Source organism: Macrotis lagotis, chromosome 7 (assembly GCF_037893015.1).
Source record: "Macrotis lagotis isolate mMagLag1 chromosome 7, bilby.v1.9.chrom.fasta, whole genome shotgun sequence".
In the NCBI taxonomy this organism is placed as follows: Eukaryota; Metazoa; Chordata; class Mammalia; order Peramelemorphia; family Peramelidae; genus Macrotis; species Macrotis lagotis.
Window position 1 is genome coordinate 218,456,344 of NC_133664.1, and position 23,230 is coordinate 218,479,573.

The 23,230-nt window shown below is 36.3% G+C and overlaps 1 protein-coding gene across 6 annotated transcripts in view; it reads right to left on the reverse strand.

Annotated features, from left to right (window-relative positions):
* Nucleotides 1-23,230, reverse strand: part of FBH1 (F-box DNA helicase 1) — a 121,648-nt gene that overhangs the window by 67,574 nt on the left and 30,844 nt on the right. For all 6 annotated transcript variants that reach the window (XM_074194900.1, XM_074194899.1, XM_074194901.1 and 3 more), the window contains 2 exons: nt 1,025-1,117; nt 725-819 (listed from right to left, as the gene is read on the reverse strand). In XM_074194900.1, the coding sequence (XP_074051001.1) occupies nt 725-819; nt 1,025-1,117 (188 nt within the window). The remainder of the gene's footprint in view (nt 1-724; nt 820-1,024; nt 1,118-23,230) is intronic.

Below are 23,230 nucleotides of genomic sequence, written 5' to 3' on the forward strand. Positions count from 1 at the left end.
TCTAATATAAACAAAAGGGAAAATATGAAACTGAATAAATTGCTAAAAAATTAACTTCATCACTTTAAGTCTAGACAATCAACAATACATTGAATTTTGCCAATATCCACAGTGTAAATACTCACCCTGAAAATGTAACTACTGGCTAAAAGCTGGATCTCACAGAACCCTAAATAAAGTTTACAACGTATTGGGGATTAAAACATATATACAAATAAATATAAATTGTTTAAGCAAGGAGAGAACTTAACAACTATGAAAGATAAGGAAGGCTTTGAAGAGAAACTCTGATTAGAGATAACTATTTAAAGGGATTCTAACAGGTAGAGTTTAGAAAGGAATATATCCAGGTAGAGCAGAGAGCAAATTCCCAAATGGGCAGGCAACAAGGAACTGAAAATGCAAGATTAGAAAAGTAAATAACTTGTTAATTCATTAGAAGACTCAGATCCAAATCAGTACTAATTTGACAAAAGTCATTTGGACTAGAAATAGAAGGTGAAAGGGAAAGAAATAGAAGATAGGTCTTAAACACTGACCTCCCCCGCCCCCAACAATAATAGGGGCTATATGGTGGATTATAAATCCATTCACACAGATCTCTGCCTTCCACACAAAAGAGAAAACACAAACTATATGAATTACTACATACCTTGACATGGGAAGGCTTAGGAGGATTGGAGATAGAGGGAAAGAGGGAAGAGTGGAAAACAAATTCTCTAACCTGCAAAAGCCATAATTTTCACCACCTGGAGAGGTTTAATCTCATGGTTCAGGATCTTTTGCTGTTCATGTGTTAGTTGAATGATCACTTTCTTTCTGAAATCAACAGAGAAAAACTAAAAAGAAAAGGAAAAGATTGGAAAGAATAACATACACAGACTATGCTCTGAGCCTAAACCATAATAAAGCAACAGGGGTTGGGGGAACATGGGGGAGAGATTGATTGATTGTGAATATATGCTAACATGGAAATCTTTTTTTCCCCCAAACTTTTAATATGAAAGATTGAAAAAATATTTACCCTTGCAAAGTGGTGGCTTCTTCTTTGACGCCTGAAGCCTGAAATCTCGAATTCTCCTGAAGGTACAGGCAACAAGAGATGTTGTAATGAATCCTGATTTAAAAAAAAGGTATGGTCAATTAATTAAAGGTCTGGGAGAAAGGAGACCTGGGCCCTAGTTCCAGTTCTGCCACTAAACATACTCTGAATTTGTTTTTTCACAGAATAAAAAAACTTAGGATCTCCAAGATCCCTAAAAGTTTTAAAGTTCTATAAAATACTTCTTAGTAGTAAGTTTTTCTAGTTTCCTTAACTAATCAAACATCAGTATAAAACAAAAATCTATCAAAAAGAATTATCTGATCATGAAAAAGGGTAAAAACATCACTTGTACAAAAATATTCATAGCAGCTCTATTTATGGTAGCCAAGAATTGGAAATTGAGTGAATGTCCATCAAGTGGGGAATGGTTTAACAAATTGTGATATATGTACATTATGGAACACTATTGTTCTATTAGAAACCAAGATGGGAATTCAGAGAAACCTCGAGGGAGTTGCATGAACTGATGCTGAACGAGATGAGCAGAACCAGAACATCACTGTACATCATAACAGCAACATGGGATTGATGATCAACCTTAATGGACTTGCTCATTTTATAAGTGCAACAATCAGGGACAATTTTGGGTTATCGGCAATGGAGAATACCTTCTATATCCAGAGAAAGAATTGTGGAGTTTGAACAAAGACCAAAGACAATTACCTTTAATCAAAAAACAAAAACAAAAACAAAAACATTATCTTATGTAATCTTGCTATCTCTTATATTTTATTTATTTTGTTCTTATGAAGATGACTTCTCTCTCAACATTCAGTTTAGAACAATGTATAGCATGGAAACAATGCAAACACAGACTGTCTTCTGTGGGGGTTGGGGGAGGGAAGAGAGATTTGGGGAAAAATTGTAAAATTCAAAAATAAATTGATTTTTAAAAAAAGAATTATCTGAAAATCTTAACAAAAAAATGGCCAAAAAAATAAACTGAATGATAAAACAGATCCAAAATTTAGATTCTAAACCTAGAAATAAAACAAATTTAACAATTTTATCAAAGACTAAATAAATTAATATTATGACAAGCTTTTTGAGAACTAGGGCTGTTTCGGGGCAGCTAGGTGGCACAAGTGGATAGAGCACCGGCCCTGGAGTCAGGAGTACCTGAGTTTAAATCCTGCCTCAGATACTTAATAATAATTACCGAGCTGTGTGGCCTTGCACAAGCCACTTAACCCTAATGCCTTGAAGAAAAAAAAAGAACTAGGACTGTTTCATAGCAAGTATTTAAATAAAAATTTCTTTGGTTAAAATAAATTATCAGGTTCTGGACTGGGCACTATGCTAGATCTGGTGTAAAGTTCACTATAACAATGAAAAGATACCAACCTCTGCATGGAAGGTAAAGGGAAGGACATTTTGGATAAGCCTTATGCTAATGCATATACTAAGAAGAAGGTCAAAGGGAAAAAAAAAAAGAATTATGCAGGTAAATATTCTAAGAAAATTTTAGGGAGAACAGATCCTTTATGACTTGAGTTGTTCAGGATGAAGTACCTGAGCAGAGAATTGATAGGAAGAATTTCAAAAGTCAGAGAAGCTATTTAGGTATTCTACAGCAATAGGTAATCTTAAATGATTTTTGAAGAATGGAGTAGAATGGGGTGGCTAGGTGGCACAGTGGATAAAGCACCGGCCCTGGAGTCAGGAGTACCTGGGTTCAAATCCGGTCTCAGACACTTAATAATTACCTAGCTGTGTGGCCTTAGGCAAGCCACTTTAACCCCATCTGCCTTGCAAAAAAACCTAAAAAAAAAAAAAAAAAAAGAGTAGAATGGAAAGACTGAAGGCAAATATTCCATTTAAGAGACTGTCAGTATTATTACAATTCAAACAGCCAAAAGGTTACAAAGCCCAATATTAGGAGATTGGATGCAAAACGAGTCTCATTCTAGATGATTCTCATCCAATTCTTTTATCTCTTAAAATCTCTTTTATCTTTTTGTCTTAAAATGAACATTAAAATTTTTACCCCTACATCTGATACAGTAGATATTTAGAAATGGAATTCTATTTTTAAAATATTCTGTTGGAAGGAAAGGTACTTTATCAACAAAGCACTGTCACTTTATGATCTAGAAGGAAAAATATAGTTCCTGGACAATGTAAGAAATTTTCAGGTTCACTAAAACACACTACCAACTTGTTCCTTGTGTACTCCTTAATGTAAGATCTTCCATTATCTTGCTTTCCATTTTACTCTTCTTTACATATACTAATATAGTTCAAAATGAATTTTAAACTCACTTCCATCTTCCAACTCTGTGCCAAAGGCCTTCATCCCCCATTCCAACATATGGTAGTGCACTTTCCTACTCTTCTCTTCCAGTGGAAATGATTCTCTTCATCTCCACCATAAATCTTTACCTCTATCTTCAAAGTATTCTCTCCTTCCTCCAACTATCCTATAATACTCTCCTCAGTCTAGCAGATTATACTTTTATGTAACCATCCTAATACTGCCTCCTATCCACCTCCTCCATAAAATCTATGAGGGCAGGGATATTTTTCTGTCCCTTTAATAACTGTGAGCAAGGCACTCTTTCAAATACTGAAGAAACAAAGATAACAATGAAACTTGCCCCAGTACTTCAGGAAGTTTACATTCTATTTTTGGGAAATTAGTATACAAATATGTTTAGTCCAAGAAAAATTAAGGAAGGAAAAAACACCAGGGGGAGGGAAATAGGTCTGGTGTAAAGACTCCAGAAATGTCCCCTTTCAAATTCTATGTCACCCTACCAAAAAAAAGATCTGAGAAATAAAATCTGAGAATCTTTTTCAACTTGCATGAGAGTCTTAGTATCAATCTGCCATCAATTCCACAGGAGTTCTATCAGCATTAATCAGTCCTCAAACCTTGATCTCTATACTAGGTTCAGATGTCTCACTTACTCCCTATCTTTGCTTCACCTTAACTAGACTCAGATAAGAATTGCTTTTGCTCTGTTGAAGTTCATCTCTTGCAATGCTGATTTGTGGTATACTGGCCCTCTTTATACCACACCTTGGAATCTCAAATCTTACTCATATTACATTAGGGAAGACCACAGAAAGAGGTAGCACTCAAAAAAATTTGAAGAATAATACAGATTTTGGATGAGAAGGAATTCTTCCCTTTATTCCAGACATGGAATATGGGGAGTTGGGAGGTGGGGAGTGGAGAATAAAGGAGAGGGGAAAGGATGACACACAAATGCAGATACATTGATGTATATATAGAAAATAAAGTTCATTAAATAGTAGATTCTAAGTTGACACAACTTATGTAATGGCTTTAAATGGCAGTATGAGTAGTTTGTGTTTTATCCTAAGGGCAAATGCACTAAAGGTTTACTGGCATGGTCAGACCTCCAAGGTTACCTTTATAATTTGTATATATATATATTCATATTCATGCGTGTGTACACACATGCATATGTATGTGTCTATGTCTGTATGTGAACATATGTATGTGTGTATGTATATGGTTGCTTGGTTCTTGTCCTTCATTATCAAAAAAGACCAAAATGACATCACTATGTTTGGGACAAATTAGTGTATCCGACTGTGGCTGATCAGACCAATAAGAGCTTGGAATGATCTATCAGAGATGAAGCACAAATAGTCCACGTCAACAACTGGGTTACTCTAAACTTACATATGTCCTGTGCCAGTGTCTCCCATGCTAGACAATCATTTCTAAAGTTCTTCAATGAAGCCTTCAGGGTGTCCCAATATCACTTCTTCTGATCCCTCTGTGAGCACTTGCCCTGTGTGAGTTCACCATAAAATAATCCTTTTGGCAAGTATATGCCTGGTATTCTAACATCATGTCTAGCCCATCATAGTTGCACTCTCTGTAGTAAACTTCGAATGCTAAGCAGTTTAGCTCAAGAAAAAAAAAAACCTCAGTGTCTGGTATCTTCTCCTGCCAGGTGATCTTGAGAATCTTCCTCAGACAATTTAAATGGAAATGATTCAGTTTCCTGACATGTCACTGGTAGACTGTCCAGGTTTCACAGCAATGAGGTCAGCACAACAGCTCTGGAGACCTTCAGTTTGTAGTCAATCTAATACCTTTTCTCTCCCAGACTTACTTTCAGAGGCTCCCAAATACTGAGCTATCTCTGGCAATACCTGTGTCAACTTCATTGTCAATGTGTGTACCTCCTTCGAAAGGACACTGCCATGGTAAATGAATCTGTCCACAGTACTCAAAGCTTCTCCACTTGCTGTAATCAAATGGTCCCACAGATGGATAGTATGGTGCTAGCTGAATGAGCACCTGTGTTTTCTTGGTGTTAACTGTTAGAGCAAAATTAGCACAAGCAGCAGACAATCTATCCATACTTTGTTGCATTTCTGCTTCAGAAGCTGCATTGAGTGCACAGGCATCTGCAAACTGATGATCATGCACCAAACACTCCCTTCAATTTAGTTTTGGCTTGTATCCTTTTCATGTTGAAGGATTTGCCATCAGTGCAGTAGCTGACCTTGAGGCCATGTTCATCCTCAGTCAAGTATTTGATATCATGGCTGAAAACATCATGCTAAAAAGTACGAGAGCAAGGATACAACCTTGTTTTACTCTATAGGTGACTGGAAAATCTCAAGAGGAAAGGAGCTGGAAAAAGCAACAGCAATAGTCATTTTCTACTGAAGACTTGAGCATCTCATGACCTCAACCTAAATCTCATGACCTCAACCTAAACACAATAAAACTTCCTGGATACACTCCTGTAGCAACACTGGCATCTATTAGACTATGTGACTGTAAGGAGAAGAGATAGATAAGATGTGAGAGCAACAAAGACAATGTGTGGTACAGAGTACTGGACTAATCACAGACTCATCCTCTCTAAGCTAAACAGTCCAAGGCAAAATGTCTACTAGAAGAATTAATGTCAAGAGATTAGAGTGTCTCTCTGAGCAGGAACCATTTGTTGCTAACTTGGAGGGGAAAACTGAGCGAACACACAATTGTCAACAATGGAGCAGAAAGAGTGGGAAGCTTTCAGAGATCTGGTGTAAAGCACATGAGCAATATGCTCATGATGAAAATGATGGGGAAATATAGAAGCAGTTAAATGAAAAACAAGAAATCTACAGTTTACCAGTAGGATAGCTCATGCATTTCTAAGAAGGCAGCATTTAATTCCATCAAAAGTAAAGTCCAAATGAAGATGTAGGACTCAGCTCAGGAGGAAGGCAGACGAAATTCAATTTTATGCAGACAGTAACAAATCAAAATGCTTTTATGATGCCCTGAAAAGCTATCTAGGGGCCAAAGACATATGGTGTATCTCAATTACTCAGTGCTGATGGATTCACATTAATTAACAATAGGGACATAATACTAGAGGGATGGGCTGAACACTTCCATAGTGTTCTTAACAGACTATCATCAATTATTGTAGAAGTCATTGACTAATTATCTCAAGTTGAGGTCAATCAGTCCCTAGCTGAAGTTCCTTTCAAAGTGGCAAAGTATCTGGTGCTAATTCTATTTCAGCTGAGATATACAAGGTTGGGGGGGGGGGTCCACTACTCATCCAAAAACTGACTGAAATTTTCTAAGTTATATGGCATGAAAAGGTTATCCCCCCAGGATGTCTTCATCACCCAACTTTATTAAGGTAAAGGGAATAGACTGTCCTGTTACAATCACAGGAGTATTTCTTTTAGTCATTGCTGCTAAGATTCTTGCCAGAGTCCTTTTCAATAGGTTGATCCTTCACCTGGAAGATGGTCGCTTCCCTGGGAACCAGCATGGCTTCAGAAAGGGTTGAGGAATACTCAATATGGTATTTGCTGCCTGAGAACTCCAGGAAAAATGCCAGAAACAGAACAGAGGTCTGTATACAACATATATACAGGTCTGACCAAGGTCTTTGAGGGTTTATGGAAAATTATGTCAAAATCTGGTTGTGCTGAGAAGTTTATCAGTATTGTATGTAAATTTGAAGACAGGTCAAAGCTGGATATATATCTATATATGTATGTATATGCCTAAGCATGCTATTTCCTCTATTAAACCTAAATTTCTTAAGAGCAGAGACTCTTCTACAGTACCTTTATATTTCCAGAATCCAGCAAAGGGCTGGATGATGCCAGATTAACTGATAGAATGATTAAGATAATTCTTCTGGCAGTTATGAAAAGTAGACTGGGGAGGAAAGACTGCAAGCAGAGACCAATATGAAGGTAGGGAATTACCAATTAGCAAAAGGTGATGAGTACCAGAACTAGAATAGTGGCTGTGTTAAGTGGAGAGAAAAGATGGAGAAATGCCAGAGATGATGTGAATATAAATAATAAAACTTGGTAACTAATTGGATATGGACAATAAGGATGAAGGAGAGGGAAATGGCTGAGATTACAAGCTTTAGTGACTAGGAAATGGCCATTATCAATCCTCATTCTTCCTGACCTCCCTATAGCATTTAAAACTTAGATACTCTAAAATATCTCTTTTTTGGATTTCTGAACACTATTTGCTTTTGGTTCTCTTCCAGTATATCAGAGTCCTCCTTTTCAGGCTCCTTTACTGGATCATTATACATATTGTGCCTATAACTAAAAGTATACCCCAAAAGCCCTAAGGTTTCTTTTCCCTCTACATTCCCAATGACCTAATTAGCTCGAATCTCTACAAAGATGACTCCCAGATTTGTGTAGTCACTCTCTTGAGTTGTAGTCTCATATTATGAAGCGTCTACAGGGTTTTCCCCATGCCTCATAAGAACCTCAAACTGATACATGTCCAAAAGAGAACTTATATTTTCCTCCCAAATTCAACCCTCTGTTTTCTTTCTTTCTTTTTTTTTGTAGTTTTAGGAAGACCATTTATTGAAGGTCAGCATTTATCAACAGATATTTTATTTTTTTTCCAGGTTATTTATTTTGTTTCTGGATTTTAAATGCTTTATATTGCCACAACAAAAATATTTAGAAGGCAGATTCTAAATCTATTGATTTGTTGATCCCAAAAAAGCTCCTGTTTTTGTTAGTTGAAGTGATAAAGAAGTTAACTTGAACAAGGCATTCTAAGGTTAAATTAATATCATCTTTTTAGCTTTAGATCACCAAGATTTCTCAATATGCTCTTTGCACACTCTTGAAGAGCCATCTTTAAAAGAAAATAAAATTTGTTAGCTGATATGACTGGATGAATACCTTCATCATCACCATTTGAACAGATATTTTAAACAAAAGCAACAGTCTTGCCCATCTTTTGTTTCCCAAAAGATATATTTTCAAAGAAAATCAGTAACTGCTAACTTTTTTAATTCTGTCAATTACATCTTTTGTTGCTGAGGAATGAAACAAGGGTGGATCCCTTAGAAAATCTATCTTTATGGATACAGACCAAACTTCAATAAGCTTACTTGCCACATATATTGTATGATGGCAAGCTTCATCTACAACAGAGCAGTGTGACTCTGTTAGATCTGGACAAGACCCTGGGCAAATGAAATTTTGAACCTGTCTTTAACATTCATTCATTCTCAGCTTCTATCACCAACCCATAACCTGACCTGACACAATCTCAGAGGATATTTATCCTATCCATAGCTTTTGCTTAAGGGTGGGATAATTTGATACTTCAAAGAAACATGAATTTTTCTCTTCTGGGTTGCACACTGGGCAGCTGGAAGAATACAGAGTTAACAAGTAGCATTAGAAATTATGTCATTTGCTGTTGTTGTTGCTGTTCTCATCTTTTAAGTTATTTTAATATTGACTTAACAGATTACCTTAACAAATTAACAAGTAATGACTTAACAAAATTGTAATTAATTTGGTATAAAATTCTAGAAGTCTGGACTCTGTAAAACCAGAATTCACACAACACAGAAGATTCATTGATAAATAGCTCTTAATCTGTATTCACCCTTTTTCTAATTCCTATTTCTGTTGGAAACACCATACCTCTAAGTTATCCAAAGTACAATGCTGCCTAACTTTACATATTCAATTAGTTCCAAATTCTTATAAATTCCAACTCTACATCACTCACTCTCCCTTTAACATCATTCAAATTCTCCCTAATTCCAGCCTCAATATCTTCACCAAGATTACTGCAATAGCTTCTTAACAGATATCCTTGCCTCAAGTTATTCTATTTTTACTCTAACCTTGATATAGCTGCAAAAGTGATCTATCTAAAGAATATCATATCACTCTCCCAAGCAAAAAATTCCAATGCCCATTACCTCTAGGAATAAATACCAACTTGGTTGTCATTAAAAGTCCTTTACAAGCTGGGTCCAATGTTTCTAGTCTTACTGTACAACTCTCCTCTGTATGCACTATGTTTCAGCCAAACTCACTTTCCTACTCTTTACACATGACATTATATCCTTCCATCTGTGTCTCTGCACAGGCTGTTCCAAATGTATACCTATCTCAGTAAGGTCTTTGGGGCAAAGATCATTTCATTTTTATCACAGTATCACTAGAAACTAGCACCTATTATAACCCTAGAGTCCAAGTGTTAGTATCATAAACACAAACACATATATTATTATTTACTTTGTATGTAGTTTTATGTATGAAAAGTAAATTCTTGACCCTAAGGGCAAGACGACAAATTCAAATACAATTCTGACACATCCTGGCTCTGTGAACAAGTCACAAACTCTCATTGTCTAAGCAATTCCCTAAGAGACTTCATTACAGAGGTGATGATCTGTAAAGGTTTTCTCACCTAGGAATTCTCTATATCAATGAAATTTCTGGTACAGTGTACAGTTCCTTTCCCAAACTTATTAAATATGTTTATGTTATTTCCCATAACAGAATTTAAATTTTATTTTTCTTGTTATACCATAACACCACTGAATGCTTATTGAATGAGTCAACAAAAGAGATTAAGGAGTAGTCAAGTAAAAGAAGACAGAGGAATGCCAGAGAAACAAAAGGAACAGACAGTGTCCAGGAGAAGGAAAAGTCAAAAGCTGCAAAGAGATCAAGGAGGATTTAGCCTAAAAAAAGTCATTGTAGAAATTAGGCACAGACAACATCTCATAACCTATACCAAGATAAGGTAGAAATGGGCACAAGACTTAGATATAAAGAGTGATACCATAAGTCAAATAGGAAAAAAAGGAGTAATCTATTTGTTAGATCTATGGAGAGGGAAGAAGTTTATGACCAAACAAGAGATAGAGAACCTTATAAAATGGATAATTTTGATTATGCTAAATTGAAAAGTATTTGCACAAATAAAACCAATGCAAGCAAGATTAAAAGGAATGCATTAAATTGGGAAACAATTTTTATATCTAGTGTTTCTGATAAAGGACTCATTTTGAAAATATAGAGAGAACTGAGTCAAACTTTTAAGAGTACAAATCATGCTCCAATTGACCATTGTCAAAGGACATGAACAGGAAGTTTTCAGAAGAAGAAATTAAAGCTAGCTATAATCAGATGAAAAACTGTTCTAAATCATTACTGATTAGAGAAATGCAAAGTAAAACACAACTCTGAGATATTTCCTCACACCTATCAGATTGGTCAATATGATAAAAAAAAAAAGGAAAATGATAAAATTTGTAGCAGATATGGGAAAACTGGGATACTAAGGCACTGTTGGTGGAGATGTGAACCGATCCAACCATTTTGAAAAGGACTATAAAACTGTGAATACCCTTTGATCCACTATTAACTGTACCCAAAAACACCATAAAAAAAGGAAAAAAGATCCATATGTACAAAAATTGATGGGAATTGAAAATTGAGGGAATGCCCATCAATTGGGAAATGGCTGTGGTATATGAATATGATGGAATACTATATTGTGCTGTAAGAAATCATGAGCAAGTAGACTTCAGAAAAACCTAGAAGAAATGTTAAACACATCCTTTACATCTTAAGGCTATTAAAAACTATCTTCAATAAAGAATCTCTGAAGAAACTACCCAAAATTTAACTGGAGAATAAATAATTTAATTCTAGACAACATGTGGAAGTCTGAGATAGAGCCAAGATGATGGAGTAAAGACAGAAATTCTTACAAACTCTCCCCAAGACCACTCCAAATTACTTTTAAAAATGACTCATCAGGGAGTGGCTAGGTGGCACAATGGATAGAGCCAACAGCCCTGGAGTCAGGAGTTCCAGAGTTCAAATCCAGCCTCAGACACTTACTAATTACCTAACTGTGTGGCCTTGGGCAAGCCACTTACCTCCACTGCCTTATAAAAACACCTAAAAAAAAAAAAGAAATGACTCATTAAATTCTAGAGTAGCAGAACTCACAAAAAGATTTAGTGAGAAAATTTTCCAGACCAAGACAAGTTGGAAGACCCACAGGAAATGTCTGTTACATGGGGGTTAGAAAGGGCACACAGTACAGCTCAGCCACGCTGTAGCAAACCAACTCCAGCCATCTAGGACAGATTCTAAGGGTCCTGGGTCCAAACAAGCAGTGGCAGTTTCCAGACCTCTCCAGGACCAGGAGAAGACCTGGGAGTCACCAGGCAGCTGCTTCCAGAGCACTCAGTCCATGGTAAGTGGATCACAGAAGACAGCAGAAGTTTGCTATCACTTGAGAAAGGACTTTGTTGCATTGCCATACTCAGATCCAGGTCACAGTCTAGGGTCTCAGTCTCAGGAAAAGGAACTTTACTGTCAAGTCTCAGGAAAAGGAACTTTACTGTCATAGGAGAGAAGGAACCCTCGGGTTCCAGAACAGAGGGGAGAGCTTGTAGTCATCCACAGACCAGACCACAAGCTAGGAGAGCAGTCAGAGCCTGATGGAAGACTTTGAAGGGGGGCAACTAGGGTGGCACAGTAGATAGAGCACCAGCCCTGGAGTCAGGAGGACCTGAGTTCAAATGTAACCTGCAACACTCAATAATTACCTAGCTGTGTGACCTCAGGAAAGTCACATTAACCCCAGTGCCTTAAATAAAATAAAAATTAAAAAAGACTTTGAAAGGAACTATGGTTGGGGTAGGGGGGAATATCCCTGAAAGCAGCGCAAAAACCCTCAAAAGCTTGGGACAATGCACCCTTCACCCTGGAAGCAGAACTCCACCTTAGTAATAAATTAAAAGTAAATCATAGACTGGGGAAATGAGCAAACAGAAGAAAAAAGAATCTGACCATACTTTAGTCCCATGGAAGATCAAAATACATACTCAGAAGATAACAAAGTCAAATCTTCTGTATCCAAAACCTCCAAAAAAAAATAGGAACTGGACACAGCTATTGAAAAGCTCAAAAGATATTTTGAAAATCAAGTAAGGGAGGTAGAGGAAAAATTGGGAGAAGAAATGAGAGCAATAAAGGAAAATCATGAAAATGAAGTCAGCAGTTTGATGAAAGACATAGAAAAAAAAATTCTGAAGAATATAACATCTTAAAAACCAGTTTGGGTCAAAATGGAAAGAGCAGTCCAAAAAGCCAATAAGGAAAAGAATGCCTTAAAAAGCAGAATTGGCCAGATGGGAAAGGAGATACAAAAGCTCTCTTAACAAAATAATTCCTGGGGCAGCTAGGTGGTGCAGTGGACCAGCCCTGGAGTCTGGAGTACCTGAGTTCAAATCCATTCTCAGACACTTAATAATTACCTAGCTGTGTGGCCTTGGGCAAGCCACTTAACCCCATTGCCTTGTAAAAACTAAAAATAAAAAAATAATTTCTGACTTTCAAGCCAAGCTGGTGGAGAGAAGACAGGTATGGTGTTAAGTGCTCCTGATTCCCCTCAAAAATAACATGAAAGGGGGGCAGCTAGGTGGTACAGTGAATAGAGCACCGGCCTTGGAGTCAGGAGTACCTGGGTTCAAATCTGACCTCAGACACTTAATTACCTAGCTGTGTGGCCTTGGGCAAGCCACTTAACCCCATTGCCTTGAAAAAAAAAAATCTAAAAAAAAAAATAACATGAAAAGGGGCAGCTAGGTGGCGTAGTGGATAAAGCACTGGCCTTGGAGTCAGGAGTACCTGGGTTCAAATCCAGTCTCAGACACTTAATTAACTAGCTGTGTGGCCTTGGGCAAGCCACTTAACCCCATTTGCCTTGCAAAAACCTAAAAAAAAAAAAAAAAATGAAAGAAACCTCTTAACAGAAATTCAGTGGACAAAACCCAGAAAGGGAAGCAAGGAGAAGAACACCTACCAACAAGATATGTCTCAGGAGACCATGGGTGAACCAAAACAGACACCAGAGAGCCAGCGCAGGGACACTAGCAGGGTGAAGCCAGAGGACCAGAGTTAGTGCAGAAGCTTTGGTGTGTGACTGGTGAGAGAGCCAGGGGAGAGGAGCTATAGGAGGGTGAGTTCCAGCATAGAGAGTTTCAGAGCATTGGAAAATGACCAGCTGAGCTGGAACCTGAGCTCCATACTTTGAGCTGATCCCTCTGCCCAGAACAAACAAACTCCCCAACTCCTCAGGCTCAGGTGTGGGCAACAGAGTTCAGCAACTGAAAGGGAGATTAATTCCCTCCCTCAAGGCTCAATTCATTGATCAAGGTCAACTCAGACCCTGCTGCTGAGGGCTTCAAACACTCCAGTCTAAGGAATCAGTACCCCCTACTGGTTGGTCCTTAGAATTACTAAGCCAAAAAAATTGGAAATTAAGTAAATGTCCTTCAATTGGGGAAAGGCTGAGCAAACTGTGGTATATGTATGTCATGGGACATTATAGTTCTATAAGAAAACAGGAGGGATGGGAATTCAGAGAATCCGGGAAGGATTTGCATGAACTGATGCTGAGGGAGATGAGCAGAACCAGAAGAACATCATACACCCTAACAACAACACCGGAGTGATGATCAAACTTAATGGACTTGATCATAGCAACAAGGTGGCAAGCAGGCACAATTTTGGGGTGTCTGTGATGGAGAATGCCATCTGTATCCTGAGAAAGAATTGTGGAGTTTGAACAAAGACCAAGAACTATTAACTTTAATTTTTAAAAAATGCCTTATTATGTAATTCTGCTATATTTCATACTACATGTTTCTTCCTTAAGGATATGATTTCTCAACACATTCAACTTAGATCTATCCATACTATGGGAATGATGTAAAGACTAGCAAACTGCCTTCTGTGGGAAGTGGAGGAGGGAAGTAAGATTGAGGAAAAAATTGTAAAACTCAAAATAAATAAAACCATTGCAAAATTTTTTTAAAAATGTGGAACTCAAAGCTTAAAAAAAGATGAATGTTGATAACTATCTTACATGTAATTGAAAAAATAAAATGCCATTTTATTTGCTAAAAAAAAGTGAAACTCAAGTGAAAATTAACACATTGCAAGAGAAAATTAACATCTCGCAACAAGAAAAAAATCCTTGGAAAATGCAATTATACAAATACAGTGGAAAATAATTCTCTCAGATCCTCAATTGAGCAAATGGAAAAAGAAAATAATTCTCTCAAATCCTCAACTGGGCAAATGCAAAAAGAAAACTTATTCTCTCAAAACTACACTTGGGCAAATGGAAAACTTCAAAAATAGAATTGACCAACTGGAAAAGGAGTTGCAAAAGGTAAATGAAGAAAATTCCTCTCTAAAAAAAAGGATGGAGTCTGTGGAAACCAATGACTTCATGAGACAACAAGATTCTGCTGAACAAAACCAAAAGATTGAAAAAATAGAAGAAAATGTAAAATACCTCATGAGCAAAACCACTGACCTCGAGAATAGATCAAGGGAAAACCTGAGAATTATAGGCCTTCCTAAAAACATTGAAGAGAAAAAAAAGCCTGCATTTAATATTACAGGATTTAGTGATGGAAAATTGCTGTGATATCATGGAACCAATAGGGCAAAATCATTATTGAAAGAATACATTGATCCCCTCCGGAAAGTGATCCTAAAATGAAAACACCAGGGAATGTGGCCAAATTCCAGAACTATCACATAAAAGAGTAAATCCTGCAAGTAGCCAAAAAGCAACAATTTAAATACAAAGGAGAAACAGTAAGGATTACACAGGACCTGAACAATTTAAATACCAAGGAGAAACATAAGGATTACACAGAACCTGAATGCATCAACGTTAATGGATCAAAGGGCCTGGAATGAGATATTCCGAAGAGCAAGGGAACTTGGAAATGCAGCCAAGAATCCACCATCAAGGCAAAGCTGAGTCTTCTCTTCCAGGGGAAAAGATGGACATTCACTGAAATGTGTGACTTCCAACATTTCCTGATGAAAAGACCAGAGCTAAAGAAAAAATTTAGGGGCGGCTAGGTGACGCAGTGGATAAAGCACTGGCCCTGGAGTCAGGAGTACCTGAGTTCAAATCCAGCCTCAGACACATAATAATTACCTAGCTGTGTGCTCTTGGGCAAGCCACTTAACCCCATTTGCCTTGTAAAAAAGTAAAAAATGGACATCAAACAGGAGGTTAAAGAGACACATGAAAAGGTTTTAAAAAAAAGGGTAAAGAAAAAAACTACTATCCAATAAGATGAAACTGGCCTAAATACCTACCTGGGAGAAAGACTCTAATAACCCTCGAGAATTGTAACTCTATTAAAGAAAATATATTTAGCCATAAGTGATGGACACTCATAACCTTTCTGTGACTCAGATACAATGATGTAGGAGGATGTAGGAGATTGAATGGGGTAAATCTCATTACATTAAGAGGTACAAAAGACCTATTGTAATAGAGGGGACGAAGGGAGGGGGTGAGAACCACCTAAATGTTCATCTCATCAGATTTAGCTTAAAGCTAACTTACACACACTCACTTAAATTAAGAGACTTATCTTACCTTTCAAGTATTAAAAGGGGAAAAGGGGAGGGATGGGAACCAGGAGGGGGAGGAAAAAGGTGAACTAACAGAAGGAAGGGAAAGAAAGGAAAGGGGGTTGATACTAGAGGGCAAACACACTGAAGGGGGTGGTATTCAGAAGAAAACACTGGGGAATGTGGATAAAGGGGAAAAAGGGGGAAAAATACAGAGAGAAGATAGCATGGAGGGCAACAAAGAGTTAGTAATTTTAAGTTTGATTGTGAATGGGATGAACTCTCCCTTAAAACATAAGCAAATAGTAGAGTGGATTAAAAACCAGAATCCTACAATATGCTGTTTATAAAAAACTCATTTGAAGCAGCAAGATAGAGTAAAGGTAAAATGTTGGAACAAAATATATTTTGCTTCAGCTGAAGTGAAAAAAGCAAAGGTAGCAATCCTTATCTCAGACAAAGCAAATGCAAAAATAGATAGCATTAAAAGAGATAAGGGGGGGGTGGCTAGGTGGCGCAATGGATAAAGCACTGGCCCCGGAGTCAGGTGTATCTGGGTTCAAATCCAGTCTCAGACACTTAATTATTACCTAGCTGTGTGGCCTTGGGCAAGCTACTTAATCCCATTTGCCTTGCAAAAACCTAAAAATAAAAAAAAATAAAATAAATAAAATAAATAAAAGAGATAAGGAAGGAAACTATATTCTCCTAAAAGGTACCATAGACAATAAAGTGATTTTAATACTGAATACATATGCACCCAATGGTATAGCATCCAAACTCTTAGAGAAGTTGAAAGAGCTATAGGAAGATAGATATCAAAACTCTACTAGTGGGAGACCTCAACTCCCACTCTCAGATTTAGATAAAATCGAATCATAAAATAAACGAGAAGGAAGTAAAAGAGGTAAATAGACTGTTAGAAAACCTATATGACAGATTTATGGAGGAAATTCAATGGCGATAGAAAGGATTATACTTTTTTTCCTACAGTACATGGATAGCACTTACACAAAAATTGACCATGTACTATGGCATAAAACCTAATCATCAATGGCAGAAAGGTCGAAATAGCGAACACATCTTTCTCAGACTATAATGCAATAAAAATCATATGCAATACTGGACCAGGGAGATAAAGACCCATAACTAATTGGAAACTAATTAACCTCATTTAAAAATATGAGTGGATGAAACAAAAAAATTATAGAAATAATTATTTCATCCTAGATAATGATAATAATGAAACAACATACCAGAACCTATGGGATTCACTCAAGGCAGCTGTCAGAGGACATATTATATCTTTAAATGCTTACATGAATAAATTAGAGAAAGAAAAAAATAAATGAACTAAATATGCAACTAAAAAATTAGAGAAAGAACAAATTGAAAAGCCCCAAATAAATATCAAATTAAAAATTCTAAAAATTAAAGGAGAAATTAATAAAATCGAAAGCAAGAAAACTATTCAATAAATAAAACTAAGAGCTGGTTTTATGAAAAAAACAATAAAATTCAAAAACCTCTGGTCAGTTTGATTAAAAAAAACAGAAAGAAGAAAACCAAATTGCTAGTATCATAAATGAAAAAGGTGAACTCACCACCAATGAGGAAATTAAAATAATCATTCAGAATTATTTTGCCTAACTCTATGCCAATAAATTTCACAATCTAAGTGAAATGGACAAATATTTTCAAAAATATAAGTTGCTCAGATTAAATGAAGAGAAAATTAAAAAACTAAATAACCCTATCTCAGAAAAAGAAACTCAACAAGCCATTATTGAACTTCCTAAGAAAAAATCTCCAGGGCCTGATGGATTCACAAGTGAATTCTTTCAAACATTTAAGGAACAGCTGGTTCCAATTCTATATCAACTTTTTGGAAAAAATAGATGAAGAAGGAACTCTGTCTAAATCTTTCTATGATACCAATATGGTGCTGATACCTAAACCAGGAAGAGTTAAAAATAGAGAAAGAAAATTATAGACCTATCTTCCTGATTAATATAGATGCAAAAATCTTAAAATCTTAGCAAAATGATTACAACAAGTTATCACTAGGATAATATATTAGGATCAAGTAGGGTTTATCCCAGGAATGCAGGTTCAATATTAGGAAAACTAATAGTATCATTAATTATATCAATAACAAATCTATCAGAAATCATATGATCATATCACAATTGATGACGAAAAAGCTTTTGACAAAATATAGCACCCATTCTTACTAAAAACACTAGAGAGTGTAGGAATAAATGGACTATTCCTTAGAATTCATTTTTCAAGAATTTTTCCAAGAAAATTGCTTATATCAAAGCAATAGAAGTAGAGGGTAAAATAGAAATTTAGGGAATCTACTTATCACCTCCTGAAAGAGATTCCAAAATAAAAATTACTAGGTATAGTCCTGAACTCCCAAGTCAAGGAGAAAATATTACAAGTTGCCAAAAAAGAAACAATTCAAATATCATAAAGCTACAATCAGGATAACACAAGATTCAGTAGCATCTACATTAACAGCTCACAGGGCTTGGAATATGATATTCAGAAGACAAAAGCTTGGATTACAACTGAGAATCAATAACCGGCAACACTGAACACCCTCTTTTCAAGGGAAAAGATGGACATTCAATGAAATATGGGAATTTCAAACTTTCCTGCTGAAATAACGTAGCTGAAATTTGATCAAGTACAGGACTCAGGTGAAGCTTAGAGAGGATGGATAGAAAAGGCAAAATATGAAGGACTTAATGATGTTGAATTGCTTATATTCCTGTATAAGAAGACGATACTACTAACTCATATGAACCTTCTCATTTATTAGGGCAGTTAGAAGGAGCATATATAGACAAGACATACAGAGAATTTGAAGGTATATTAAAAAGACGGAGTTAATGGGCAAGAAAAGCACTGAGAGAAAGGGAGAATAGGCTAAGTTATTTCACGCAAAAGAGACAAAAAAGCTTTTGCAATGGAGTGAAAGAGGGGGAAGGTGAGGGGGAATGAGTGAGCCTTTACTCTCATAAGAATGGCTCAGAGATGAAATAACATATTCAACAGAGTATAGAAATCTATCTTACCCTAGAGAAAAACAGAAGAAAAGGAATGGGAGAAAGGAGACCAGGGGAGGGGAGGTGTAGGTGACAGAAGAGAGAGAAGATAGTGGAAAAGGTAATCAGATACAACACACTTTTGAAGAGAGACAGGGAGAGGGAGAGAGAGAGAGAGAGAGAGAGAGAGAGAGAGAGAGAGAGAGAGAGAGAGAGAGAATAGAGGAAATGGAGGTGGACTGGGGAAACAAGATGGAAGGAAATACAGCTAGCAACAGCAATTGTGGGGAAAAAAATTAAAGCAATTTAGCTCTTGGACCTTGGATAAAGAAAGAGATGATGGTGTCTGAATACAGACTGAAGCACATTTTTTTTCCTGCATTTTATTTTCCCTTAGAGTTCTCTTTCTTTGTTTCGGGGGGGGGGCAGGGGGGAGAATAATGTCTACTTTGAAACATGACTATAGTAGTAATGTGTTTCGTGGCTACACATTTTTAACCTACACCAAGTAACTTGCTTTCTCAATGTGGGGAGTGGGGTGGGAGGGAGAGAATTTGAAACTAAAGGTCTTAGAAGTAAATGTTGAAACTTGCTTTTCCATGTAACTGGGGTAAAAATTCAAAGACAATTAAAAAAAGTAGGAAAAAAAGAATGAAGAATGATCAACAACAAAAAATGAGTGGAAGTCAACAAACAAATCATAAGACCAATCAAACATTTAATTAAATATATTGGCAACAAGATAACATGCCAAAATTTTGGAGAAGTTGCCAAAATGATAATTAGGAGGAAAAATTCTCTATATACTTTCATCAATACGAGAAAGAACAGATCAACAAGTTGGGCAGGTAATTAAAAAAATCCCCTAGAACAGAAACAAATAAAACATCCCAAAAGATTAATTAAAACAGAAATCCTGAAAATCAAAGAGATGAACAAATATTGAAAAGAAAAAATTTGAATAAAATTACAAGTAAAAACAGTAAAATAAATCATTAGCTAATTTGATTTTTTTTTGTTGTTTTTTAGGTTTTTGCAAGGCAAATGGGGTAAAGTGGCTTGCCCAAAGGCCACACAGCTAGGTAATTACTAAGTGTATCTGAGACTGGATTTGAACCGAGGTACTCCTGACTCCAAGGCCGGTGCTTTATCCACCGCGCCACCTAGCCACCCCTAATTTGATTTTAAAAAGAAAAAGGAAACTAAATTACCAGGAGCAAATGTGAATTCATAAACAATGAAAAAGAAATAAAAGAAATTATTAGGAACTATTTCTCCCACTTATAGGCCAATAAACAATCTAAAATAAACAGGTTAATATTTATAAATACAAAATTCCTAATATTAATTGAATAATATAGAACTTAACCCACTCTCAGTAAAACAAATTTAATAAGCTATAAAGGAACTTCCAAAGGGAGGAAGGAACCCTGGGATGAGATAGATTTCCAAGAGAATTCTATACAACAATATATAAATGAGGAAAAAAACCCGGAAAAGTAGGAATCTTACAAATTCTTTCTATGATACAAATATGATCAAGTGATAAATATTAACGGCCTAAAATGACAGAGTCAGGTACTATGCTAAATACTGGAGACACAAAGAAAAAGTAAGAGAATCTCTGCTCTCGAGGAATTCATAGTTTAACTGAGGAGACAATGCACAAAGGGGTACAAATGAATAAATATAGATTTTATAAAATAAAGAATCAATAGAGAGAAGGCATTAAGTATTTTGGGGATTGGGAAAGGATTCTTGTAAGAGGTGAGACTGGCTGGAACTTAAAAGAAGCCAGGGAAGCCAGTAGGCAGAGAAGAGGACAGAGTTCCAGGCAAGGGACACAGCTAATGAAAATGGCCTGAGTCAGGTGATAGAAGGAACAGAAAAGAAGGTCAAGATTAATGAATTACAAAGTACATGAATATAAGATTCAAGAAGTCTGCAAAGGTGGGAAGAGTGGAAGGAAGGGGAGGGAAGAAATCTTAAAGGGCTTTGAACTCATAAAAGAATTTTATATTTGATTCTGCAAGTTCATTAAACAGAAAAATGACATAGTCATTTTTTGTTTTGTTTATTAAAGGTATTATTTGAGTTTTACCATTTTCCCCCCAATCTTACTTCCCTCCCCCCACCCCCCCAAGGAAATCAATCTGTCAGTCTTTACTTTGTTTCCATGTTGTACACTGATCCAAATTGAGTGTGATGAGAGAGAAATCATATCCTTAAGGAATAGACAAGAAGTTTAAGATCAGACAATAAGATATCTGTTTTTTTTTCCTAAATTAAAGGGAATAGTCCTTGAACTTTGTTCAAACTCCAGTGCTCTTTATCTGAATACAGATGGCACTCTCCTTTGCAGACAGACCAAAATTGTTCCCGATTGTTGCACTGATGGAAGGAGCAAGTCCTTCAAGGTTGAACATCACTCCCATGTTGCTGTTAGGGTATACAGTGTTTTTCTGGTTCTGCTCATCTCACTCAGCATCAGTTCATGCAAATCCCTCCAGGCTTCCCTGAAATCCGGTCCCTCCTGGTTTCTAATAGAACAATAGTGTTCCATGACATACATATACCACAGTTTGCTAAGCCATTCCCCAATTGAAGGACATTTACTTGATTTCCAATTCTTTGCCACCACAAACAGGGCTGCTATAAAACATAGTCATTTTAGAAGATTACTTTGGCAACTGAGAAGAGGACCTGAGGCAGAGAGAGACCAATCAGTATACTTTGCCAACAATCCAAGCATAGGTGATAAATGCACCAATTTTGTAGTAGTGCTACAAGAAAGGAATGGGGTATATATACCAAAGATACTATCAAAGTAAAACCAAAAAAAATGACAATATATTTCATATGAAAGAGAGTGAGGTCAAGATGACACCTATGTTAAAAGTCTGGGTGACCAGAAAGATGGTGGTAGCTATAGCATCTGGTAATAAGAAAGTTAGGAAGAGGATACTTGGGTTGTTGGGGGAAGAGATAATTTTGTATATGTTAGAATTAAGATACCTACTGTATTATCCAGTTTAAGATATTCAATAGGTAGATAGAGATGTGAGGCTGCAGGTCAGAAGAAAGAGCTGAACAAGTAGATCTGAGAGTCAAGTACATAGAGGTAACTGAAGGGAGAAAGGAAGAGGGCCCAGGACTTTAGACTTAAGAAAGTCTTAGAGAACACCTACAATTAGCAAATGTGATATTTATCCATTACCGAACATGCTAAAAAATGCTGTCTTGCACAGAGATCTGCCTCAATTTATATCCTTTTGTTAAATCTCAAATGCAATAGTAGTCTGTGTATGATATCCTCATAATAAAGAAAAATGTAAATTTGAACAAAGAAATGAATGATGGTAAGAAAAGAGATAATGAGCATAAAATAATTTTTTTTCAAAAGTCTGGCAGTTTAGGGATAATACAACAACAAAGGAGAAGAGCTTGAAGAGATAGCATAATCAAGTGAAGTTTTTTAAGGACTGGGTAGACCTAAGTATACCTGATGGCACAAGATATGAGACAATAGACAAAGAATGAAAATGATAAAAAGACATGTAATGATTCTGAAGCAGTGAAAAAGATTATTTTTCTATTTACAAATCTCTGAAAGAGATTTGGTCAAGTCACATAATAAGAGTTAGAACTAGGACATGTGCTTCAGTCTTCGGACCAGTGTTCTGTGCTCTACACTACAATTAAAAGCCAGTAAAATCTCCTAAGAAACATGATGACCCATTTCTGTCCCCAAATTTAAAGAAGGCTTCCACCAAGTGAAAGGCAAGGTTGAAAAATTTCAAACATTGGTATTGGCTAAGAGATAGAGTGGTGGATCAGTGGAATAGACAAGGTGCAATAGCAGGAAACGATTATAGTAATATGCTGCTTGATAAACCCAAAGAGTCCAGCTATTGGGACAAAAACTCTCTCTTTGATAAAAATTGCTGGGAAAATTGGAAGTTAGTATGGAAGAAACTTAGATGAGACCAACACTCACACCCTTTATCAAGTTAAGATCCAAATGGATACAGGATTTAGACATAAAAAACAATACCATAAGCAAATTATAAGATCAAGGACTAGTTCACCTGTAAGATCTATGGAAAGGGGAGCAGTTTATAACTAAGGAAGAGATGGAGAACATCACCAAAAACAAACTACTAGATGATTTCGATTCCATTAAATTAAAAAGCTTTTGCACAAATAAAAAACACTATAATCAAGATCAAAAAAATATAGTAAACTGGGAAGCAATCTTTACAATTAATGATTCTGATAAAGGACTCATTTCTAAAATATATAGAGAACTGAGTCATATTTAAAAATTGATTAAATTAAAATTAAATTAAAAGTTGAC